General features: G+C 61.1%; 2 protein-coding genes across 2 annotated transcripts; both read left to right on the top strand.

Annotated features, from left to right (window-relative positions):
• The first annotated feature begins 1,191 nt into the window (after nt 1-1,191).
• Nucleotides 1,192-6,092, top strand: MADCAM1 (mucosal vascular addressin cell adhesion molecule 1). Its single transcript, XM_004614901.2, has 5 exons — nt 1,192-1,252; nt 1,626-1,898; nt 2,474-2,803; nt 3,854-4,228; nt 5,747-6,092. Exons 1-5 carry the CDS (start codon nt 1,192-1,194, stop codon nt 5,854-5,856), a joined length of 1,149 nt encoding a protein of 382 aa, XP_004614958.1. The 3' UTR covers nt 5,857-6,092.
• Nucleotides 6,093-6,915: 823 nt separating this feature from the next.
• TPGS1 (tubulin polyglutamylase complex subunit 1) lies at nt 6,916-9,992 on the top strand. Its single transcript, XM_004614787.2, has 2 exons — nt 6,916-7,304; nt 9,254-9,992. The coding sequence occupies exons 1-2, from the start codon at nt 6,931-6,933 to the stop codon at nt 9,789-9,791; spliced, it is 912 nt and encodes a 303-aa protein (XP_004614844.2). The 5' UTR covers nt 6,916-6,930; the 3' UTR covers nt 9,792-9,992.
• Nucleotides 9,993-10,193: the final 201 nt, after the last annotated feature.

Here is a 10,193-nt window from a genome sequence, read left to right on the forward strand (position 1 = left end):
GCGGGGGGGGGCCGCAGCAGGAAGCCAGGTCAGGGGCGGGAAGCTGCACATTCAGCGGCCCTGAGGCGGGTTAAGAGCCTGGTGGCTTCCCGGGGCCGCCGCGCCTCCGGCCTTGGAGCAGGGCACCTTGGAAAGGGTTTCCTGTGCCGCCTTTCCTGGCACCGCCAGGGCGGGGGCAGGGGACCAAAGAAGCCTGAGTCTCTCATCTGAACCCGCCCCGCGCCGGGCCTCAGTTTCCCCGGCTCCCTGCCCCACCTGAGAAGCCAGAGCGCAGAAGAACGACACAGCTCAGCAAGCGTTTAGGCTGTCCCCTCCTCTTACTCCATAGTTAGGGAAACCGAGGCACAGGAAGCCCGCCGAGAAGGCGGAATCCAGGAGGCAGGGCATATAAAGGAGCAGCTAGTGGGCGCTGGCAGAAATGAGGCAAGAGCCACGCAAAGGCCCTGGGGCTGCCTCATCTGCTGGATTCACAGCGAGGCCGGAGTTCTTCCTTGATGCCGTTGGCCGCCTTTCGACAGCCACGAGGCTCCCGGGCTGCAGGGCACCAGCCCTGGGCGCTTGAGCGGAGCCGGGGCGGGGGCAGGGGGCATTCCCTGTCCCCTGTTTAGGATCAGCAGAGCGGGCACCCTGCCTCTAGCTCCCCAACTCCCGTCAAGCCGCCCCTTTGCATTAGAAGCGCCCAGCTCCGTGAACGAGGACGAAGGCACTGCGTGGAGCGGACCCCAGCCCCCAGCCCAGGTTCCCCCTCCCCCGCCAAAAAAAACCTGCACAGCGGCTGGTGCTGGAAGGAGGCTGCTCTCCCGCGCCCCCGCGCGGCCGCTCGGGGAAGCGCCGCGGGATTGCCCCGATGGGGCGGGCGGGCAGACGGCGCCCCTCCCAGCCCACCCGCACCCCCGCGGCCCTGGACCGCCACCCCTGCCCGGATTCCACCCGCCTGTCTCCAAGAGTGAGTTCTGGAGGAGGCCCAACCCTTCCCTTCTGACCTCGAGGGCCCCGCTCCCCCTTCCACCTCCATCTCTGGCCTCTAGCCTCCTGCCTGTCTGTCGCCTCCGGGGCCTTGGAGGGGTCAGGCCGGGAAACCCCCCTCGGAAAACACCCCCTGAAGGAGCAGTTGGAGGAGGGGGCGCGGAAGTCCAGGGCACCGCTATATAAGACGCTCCCCCGCGGTTAGGGCCCAGCTGGGGAGCGAGCATGGGGCTGGGCCTGGCCCTCTCGTTATTCCTCCTACTGGGGCCACAGCAGCGAGTCTCAGGTGACAAGGTTACCGGATGGGGGGTTAGGAGGATGGAGGGGGCCAGAGGGGGAACTAGGAGGGTGGAGGGGGCCAGACAGAGGGGATGGGAGGATGGAGGGGGCCGGATAGGGGCTAGGAGAATGGAAAGGGCTGGAAGTAGGGTGGAGGGGGCGGGAAGGGGGTTGGCAGGATGGGGTGCCCGGACTGGGGACCGGGGAGGGGGCTGGATGGACGACCTAGAGAGAGGAGTGGGCTGCAAGGGAAGGGGCTTGGGCTTAGGAGGGGCAGAAGTCGGGGAGAAGAAAGGGCGATGGGCCGCGCCGCGCCGAGGGAGGGGCTTGGAGACCCCCCACCCCAGAGCGGGCGCTGAGCGGGGCTACTGTGCGGACAGGGTTGCTGGAGGTGGATCCCCCCGCGGCGGAGGTGGCGGTGGCCCTGGGCGGGTCGCTGCAGCTCACCTGCCGCCTGGCGTGCGCCCAGCCCGGGGCGGTGGCGTTCGTGCGCTGGTGGGGGCTGGACACCAACCTGGGCGCCATGCGGCCGGGCGCCCACCACAGCACGCTCTCCGTGCAAAACGCCTCCCTGGCGGCCTCCGGCACGCGCGTGTGCAGGGGCTCCTGCGGCCGCAACTCCTTCCAGCGCGCCGTGAAGCTCCTGGTGTTCGGTGAGTGGCCCCAGCGCCCCCCCTCGCCCCCGACCCTGTGCTGGAAACGGCCCGACTTGCACCGCCTTCCGCGGTCACCTCGTCCAGACAGCCATCCCGGACTGCTCCCAGCCGCACCTCCTCACCCCCTTTTCAATTCCTTTGCGACATTCAGCTGCCTCCTCTCCACACCCGCTCTTGGTCCCCCTCCAGACACCGTCCAAACGTGCTATTCTTGACTCCCTGCCCGGCTGCTCTGCGCCCCTCTGTCTGTCCCCTTCTATTCCAGCCGCTGTTCCTGTCCCTGTGCCTTAGGGTTCCTGTGCACCCCCAGCTGTGCTACCGCTCCAGTTCCGGAGAAATTCGGGTGGAATCTGGGCAGGGGTGACGGTCCAGGGCCCCGTGGGGGTGGGTGGAGGGAGCTGGGAGGGGCGCCATCGGCCCGCCCGCCTCGTCTGGGCAATCCCGCGGCGCTTCCCGCGAGCGGCCGCGCGGGGGCGCGAGAGAGCAGCCTCGTGCCAGGACCAGCCCCCTCCTCGGGGTCGAGCCCGACCCCTGGGCTCAGCCCCCACCCCGTTCAGGCTCTCCATCCACAGCCTTCCCGGACCAGCTGTCTGTCTCCCCGGTGGCTCTGGTGGCTGGGCGCGACCGGGAGGTGGCCTGCACCGCCCACAACGTCACGCCCGCGCACCCCGAAGCCCTCTCCTTGTCTCTGCTCCTGGGAGATCGGAAGCTGGAGGGGGCGCAGGCTCTGGGTCGGGAGGAGGAAGAGGAAGAACAGCTGCAAGAATTTGAGGGTACTCTGTTCCGGGTGACCGAGCGCTGGCAACTGCCCCCGCTGAACGACCCCAGCCCGCCCGCCCTGCACTGCCAGGCCACCATGAGCTTGCCGGGCCTGGAGCTCACCCACCTGTTGCCCATTCCAGGTGAGTTTACGGGCAAACTCTGATTTCTGTGCCTCCCCATCCGACGGATCTCAATAGTCACACGCGAGTGGAAAAATGCTTTTTATTTAATTAATTTATTTATTTATTAGGGTTTTGTGTCACACTCAGCGATGCTCAGGGTTTACTCTTTTTTTTTTTTCACTTTTTTTGGGTCACACCAGGGGTGTGGCTCTGCACTCAGGAATAACTCCTGGCGGTGCTCGGGGGACCATGTGGGATGCTGGGAATCGAACCCGGGTCAGCTGCGTGCAAGGCAAACGCCCTACCCGCCGTGCTCCAGCCCCTCAGAATCATTTCTGATGAGCTCCGGACACCCTATGAGATTCTAAGGGATCAAACCCAGGTTGGCCATGTGCAAGGCAAACGTCCTCCCTGCTGTGTTATTGCTCCAGCCTGGAAAAATGCTTTACCTGCCTGGGACCAGCCAGAGCAGTGCTGCATGGCCGGGGAGATAGTACAGTGGGAGAGTACTTGCCTGGCACGCGGCTGATCTGGGTTCAGTCCCCCGACATCCCATAGGGTTCCTCAAGCCTGCCAGAAGTGAGTCTGAGTTCAAGGCCAGGAGTAAGCCCTGAGCAACTCTAGGTGTGGCCCCAATCCCCCAAACTTAAGTCAAAGTTGGGGAAAGTGCTGAGGAGGGGTGATGGAACCTGGCTCCCACCCCCAGGGCAGCCCTCCAATTCAGCTGGAGCCCAGCAGGGGGCGCTGATGCAGTCTCGCTGGAGAACCCGAGTCAGGGAAAGAGTCCGGGCCAACCGGGAGAAAACTCTACAGTGAGTGGGACGCTTGCCTTGCACTTGGCCAACCCAGGTCCAGGTTCAATACCTGGCACCCCATAAGGTCCCTCTAGCCCCTCCAGGCTTGATCCCCAAACTTAAAAAGTTGGGGAAAGTGCTGGGGAAGGGAGATGGTTTTCAGTTCAGTTGTGGCACAGCAGGGGGCGCGAGTGCACAGAGCCAGGAGCGAGCCCGTGAACACTGCTGGCTGTGGCCCCAAAACCGAAAAATAAAAATGCACCCGATTTTCCAGTCCTACAGAGCCCCACTTCTCCGGAGCCCCCCGTCACCACCTCCCCCGACGGTACTTCCGCGCAAGGCTCCACCCACAGCACCGGGCGGCCCAGCTCCACGCTCAGGAACAGCACTCCTAGACCCTGCTACCCCCGCATCCAGCAACTGCCCGTGCCAGGGGGTCTGCTGCTGCTGTGCCGGGCAGAATGTGGCCCCGGCGTGACCGTGCGCTGGACACAAATCCCCGGCGAGCTGGCGGCTTTCGAGAAGCGGGAGACGGGGCCCCGGGCTTGGCTGAATCTGCCCGGGGACAGGTGTGGTGCTGAGGGCTGGTTCCAGTGCCGTGTGGACCCCGGTGGCCGGAATGCCAGCCTGCATGTGGTCCCGGAAATCTGTGAGTCCTGGGGGTAGGAGAGGGAAAGGAAACTTGCCTCAGTTTCCCCAGTTGTGCAGACTATGGTTGTTGGATTTGCAGGCGTCAGAACTGGGTCAGGGGGCTGGAGCAATAGCACAGCGGGTAGAGCATTTGCCTTGCACGAGGCCGACCCGGGTTCGATTCCCAGCATCACATATAGTCCCCTGAGCACCGCCAGGGGTGATTCCTGAGGGCAGAGCCAGGAGTAACCCCTGTTCATAGCTGGGTGTGACCCAAAAAGCAAAACAAAACAAAAAAAAGAATTAGGTCAGGCTTTGCCTGGGGGTGTCCTGAGTTTGCTCCCCAACACCAGAGAGTGTCCCCTAAGCTCTGCCAGGGACAGATACAGGAGTTCCAGGCCAGAGACAGCCTTTGAGCACCACCAGGTGTAGCCTAAAAGAAATTAGATATTAGGACTGCACTGATAGGACAGTGGGGAGGACATTTTCTTTGCACACGTGCAATCCATGTTTGACCCAGCATTCAATATGAGCCCCTGAGTCCGCCAGGAGTGATCCTTGAGCCTCGAGCCAGGAGTAACTCCCTAGCACAGCTGGGTATGCCCCTAAAACAACAAATTGAAAACAAATATCACTATCACTGTATCACTGTCATCCCATTGATCATAAATTTACTTGAGCAGGTGCCAGTAATGTCTCCATTCGTCCCAGCCCTGAGATTTTAGCAGCCTCTCCTTACTCGTCTTTCCCAATGATTGGAGGCTCTTTCAGGGTCAGGGGAATGAGACCTGTTATTGTTACTGTTTTTGGCATATTGAATAAGCCACGGGGAGCTTGCCAGGCAACAATTAGAAAGGGATATATATATATATATATATATATATATATATATATATATACATACATACATATTACAGTGGGGAGGGCATTTGCCTTGCTTATGGCCAGCCCAGGTTTGATCCGCAGCACCCCATATGATCACCTGAGCACTACCAGGCTTGATCCCTGTTTGCAGAGCCAGGAGTAAGCCTGGTGCGGCTCCCTCATAAAAAAGAATAAAACCGGGGCTGGAGCGATAGCACAGCGGGGAGGCATTTGCCTTGCACGCGGCCGACCCGTGTTCAATTCCCAGCATCCCATAGGGTTCCCTGAGCACCGCCAGGGGTAATTCCTGAGTGCAGAGCCAGGAGTGACTCCTGTGCATCGCCAGGTGTGACCCAAAAAGCAAAAAAAAAAAAAAAAGAGAATAAAACCTTTTTTTTTGTTTTATTTTGGGATCACACCCAGCACTACATGGGGGTTACTTCTGCTTCTGCACTCAGGAATTACTCCTGACAGTGCTTGGGAAGCCCTATGGGATGCCAGGAATTGAACCGGGTTGGCTGCATGCAAGGCAAGCACCCTCCCTGCTGGACTACTGCTCCAGCTCCCTAAAGTCTTTGTAAAGTTCAGGGTGCTCGGGGTATTGGGGAGCCATGAGTAGTCTTCCCTCCCCAAGCCTGCCAAATGGGTCAGGGCCCTTTTGCTTCATCTTCAGGCTCCCTGCCAATGCCCGCGGAGCTGTGGGTTGGCACCATGGCCCTGGGGCTTCTGCTGCTGGCCCTGGTCACCTACCGTCTGTGGAGATGCTGCCGACATGCCCGCTGACGCTGCAACCCCCAACCCCCTGCCCTACCTGGACCTGACTTAGGGAAGGGCACCGATCCCTCCTCCCAGTGGCCGGCTTCCTGTCCTCTCAGATGCTGGCGATCAGAGGACATTTGGTGGGTAGCCCGAGTGACCTTATTCTGGTGGTCAGCACATGCAGATGCCTCAGATGGTCAGGCTTCCCCTTAGGGGCTCCTGGAGAAGCACCCTTGTCCAAAGCTGGAGAATAAAGGATATGTGGGCTGTCCCCCCTTGTTCCTATTGTGGCTTGAGGATGCTGGGACCCTGCATAGCTCAACCCCATTGGGACGGGCTTGGTGTCCGGGAGTACCATGGAGTGCTGGGAACATTAAAAATCAGGTTGCAGCGGCCACAGCAGATAGGGTGCTTGTCTTGCAAGTGGCCCCACCAGGTTTGATCCCCGGCATCACATATGGTCCCTGACTTCCACCAGGAATGATCCCTGAACATAGAACCAGAAATAAGTCCTGAGCACAGCCAGGTGAAGTCCCCAAAAATATTCGTTCCTGGATGCATGGGCTGGGGTCGCTCCCAAATACTATCGGGGGCAGCGTAGACAGAGGAAAGGAGAGGAGAGGTGGCTTTCTGAAGGGATACTGCATCTCTTCCGACTGACTGTGGAAAAGGGAGTAGAAGAGAATGAGTTGAGGGGCATGGGATGAGCAAAGCGAGGGTTGAAAGATGTCAAGGCTCTGGGGAATCCTAGCCAGTTTGGATCCAGAGAGAAAGCTCCCTCTTCCCTGACAACCAGAGAAACTCGTTGCTAGGGGACCACGATAGGGAGGGGCTCGCCCACTCCGAAGATGGCTGCTATCCGGCTTCACGCCAGAAGCTCAGTCCTTCCAAGGAAACCATTTTGGAGTCTGGCAAAATTCGGGTTCCGGGTCAGGCAAGAGGGCGATCCAGTACACTCTGAACATCGGCAAAACAGTGCCACCTAGAACCGAGAGAAGGAATGGTCCGCGCTATTTCCTTTTAAGTCCACCCAGGGAATCCGGGAGTCCTCAGCCCTTAAGCAAGATGGCCGCCCTAGGTGTCAGGGCGCTATGGCCTATGGCGGCGCTTCCGGTTCGGCCGCCCTCAGCTAAGATGGCGGCCATAGAGAAGCGGCGGCCGGCGGTGGTTCCGGCGGCCAATTACTCCGATGGCAGCCGGTCGATAGTACCCCGGCCGGCAGCCACGGTCGAGAGCGAAGAGGAGTTCCTGCGGCAGGTCGGCGTGACGGAGATGATGCGCGCGGCCCTGCTGAAGGTGTTGGAGGCGCGGCCCGAGGAGCCGATCGCGTTCCTGGCACACTACTTCGAAAACATGGGCCTGCGCTCGCCTGTGAACGGTGGCGCCGGGGAACCCCCAGGCCAGCTCCTGCTGCAGCAGCAGCGCCTGGGCCGTGCGCTGTGGCACCTCCGCCTGGCTCACCACTCCCAGAGGTGCGGGGACTGGGAGGGGCGGGGGCGGACAACGGCCGGACTACAACTCCCACTACGCTCCGCGAGTGCCTTCACGGCCTCCGTTGATATCGACGCGCGAAGCGGTCTGGGAACTGTAGTCCTCAGTGCCTCTAGTTAACGGGAAGGGACCTCAACCCAGGTACAAAGCTGGGTCGGGGTTGGAGTGGGGTGTCGCGTCATAAGTTTCTACTTCTGCTCAATTTCGCCACTTTTGAAAGTTATAGAGCAAAACTTCCCAGCCAGGTTTCTTGTTTCTTTGCTTGCCCGATATTATCCTGGGCCATTAAGGCAGAAAATGACTGTGTATGGTTGGGGGGTGGGTGGGCATTATGATTGAGGGACAGAGCTGTGGGAGATGGGGGAGGCCACACCTGGAGGCGGGGGCGGGGTTCCGCCTCCTCACTCTGATCTCATTGGGCTGTCATTCCTCATCGGGCAACTTCCTGTCCCTGCCCTCGTCCCCACCTCCACCCAAAGCCATCTACACAGCCAGGCTGCACTCCAGTGGGGTCCCTTATGTGGCACAGTCAGGCGGTGACCCCGACTTGAAGGCAGGTATTTTGGATCTGGGAAAGGCAGTGCATCCACAAGTTGCTTTGCAAACATTTGGGGAACCAAACAGGCACCCCAAATTTGGCCTCCTGCAGGGAGGAGGGAGAGAGAACTGGGCAGGGGGTGCAACCAGGTTCCAGAAGTGAGATTATGACCACTTAGGCTTCACTCTTAGGTATCACTCAAGATGAGAGATGTAACCCCAAAACTTTTGTCTCCCGACACCTCAGGGATCCTGCTTGGTCCCCAAGGCACCAGGGAGTGGGGGAATGGGGAGCAGAGAACCCTTCCCCCTACAAGCCTGAATTCACCTCTGCAAACTAGGGGAATGGATGCAGGTACCCAGTGCTCCAGAGAACTCACCTCCCACCCTGATGCGGAAACTTGCTGTTTCAGGCCAGCCACTGGGGAGCTAGTAACAAAGCGAGGGGGGAGATATTAGAGGAGGGGCCTGGAGAGATAGTGCAGGTTAAGGCACTTGCTTTGCCTGAAGTTGACCCCTGGTGTCTCCCGGGCAATGCCAGGCAAAGGGCAGTTTGCCCGCCCTGCCAGAGGTGCTGATAGCATCTTCTCAGTTGCAAGCTTCCAGTGCTGGGGCGAAGAGTGTGTACGCAGTTAGACTAGCTGGGGCCACTGGGGGAGACCAAACTTTGTCCTCTGCCGCTAGGAGGAGAGCAGTGATGACCATCAGTGTGGGCTGTGGCAGAGAGTGTTGGGGGGGCGGTGCGGGTGGCACCGTGCAATGTCCCCGCTTTCAGGCTAGGCTGCCCCATACCAATGGTGCAAGGCATTGAAGTGCCAGCCAGGACAAGGTGTAGTAGGTGCCAAGGTGGTAAATGCTACAAAGTAGAAGGGGGGAGGTGGGGAGAGGAATGGAGGGAGGGTTAGGGATTGGTGGAGGAAGTGGGGGACGGTCCATGACAAGGTGGCGTCCCGCCAAGGACGAAGAAGCCCAAGGAGCCTGAGGTAGGGGGTACAGCTAAGGTGCAGCTGTACCTTGGGCCTGAGCAATACCACAGTTGGGGGCTGGAGTGATAGCACAGCAGGTAGGGCGTTTGCCTTGCACACAGCCCCACCTAGGTTTGATACTTGCATCCCATCCGGTCCCTCAACCTCCGCCAGGAGTAATTATTAAGTGCAGCTCCAGGAGTAGCCCCTGAGGCAAGTCCCCCCAAACCCCCCCCACCCCCGAAAAAAAGGAAAGCAACTCTGCAGAAGAAACTGCGAGTGGGGGGCGGGAAGGACGTTTGTGGGCGGAGCCGTATGGGCGTGGTCACGCAGACAAGTGGCATCCCTATTTGGGTGGGGCCAGTGTCTAGGGGCGGGGCGGGAGATCCAGTCCCGTCCCGCCCAATCCCACGCCCTGCTGCCCGCAGGACCGCCTTCAACAACAACGTGGGCGTGGCCTACGAGTGCCTGAGCGCCAGCGGCCGCCGCAAGCGTCCCGGGCTGGACGGGCGCACGTACAGCGAGCTGCTCAAGCGCATCTGCCGCGACGGCGAGGCGCCCGAGGAGGTGGTGGCGCCGCTGCTGCGCCGGCTGCAGTGCCGGGACCACGAGGCCGTGCCGCTGGCCGTCTTCCGCGCCGGCATGCTCACCTGCTTCGTGCTGCTGGAGTTCGTGGCGCGGGCCGGCGCGCTCTACCGCCTGCTCGAGGACCCCGCCATGGCCGTGGCCGACCGCCGCGTGGGCCAGGCGGTGCTGGACACTCTGGAGGGGGCCCTGCAGGCCAGCGACAACGCCGCGGGGCCCGCCTGCTACCTGGAGGCCGGCTCCCGTCTGGGCCCCGACAGCCTGGCGCTGGCCATCGACCGCGCCCTGGGCGCGCGGCGGCCCAGCAACCCCATGTCGCGGGAGGAGTTCCTGGAGAAAGCCGCTGCCCTCTTCATCGCCAAAGTCAAGCCGGTGGGCTGAAGGCCAGCCCCACGCCCCTCGCACCTTAGCGGCCGCCACCTGGGCCTCGACCTCTGCGGGCTCTGAGGTCCCGACCAGGATGCATGCAGGGGTGGGGACGACTCCCGGGGGAAGACCAAGGGTCCCAGGAATCGGGTCCCACGCCCCCTCAACTCCCCCAGGGGCCCCTCCCAGCAGTAATAAAGCCATTTCCGCAGCCCACCTATGTGTTCTGCCGTTTCCTGCCCCGTGCCCATACACATGTGACCCCGCAATTCTGGCCAACCAGAAAGACCCCCGAGTCCCAGATTTGACTTTCAACCCAGTGAGGTGCCAGGGCCCCCAAAAGGCCGGACCCCTCCCATCACTTCCTGTCCTGTCCCCCCAGCTGCCAAGAAAAGTCAGCTGCAGAGGGGTGGGAGG

Source organism: Sorex araneus, chromosome 2, assembly GCF_027595985.1.
Source record: "Sorex araneus isolate mSorAra2 chromosome 2, mSorAra2.pri, whole genome shotgun sequence".
NCBI classification, from domain to species: domain Eukaryota; kingdom Metazoa; phylum Chordata; class Mammalia; order Eulipotyphla; family Soricidae; genus Sorex; species Sorex araneus.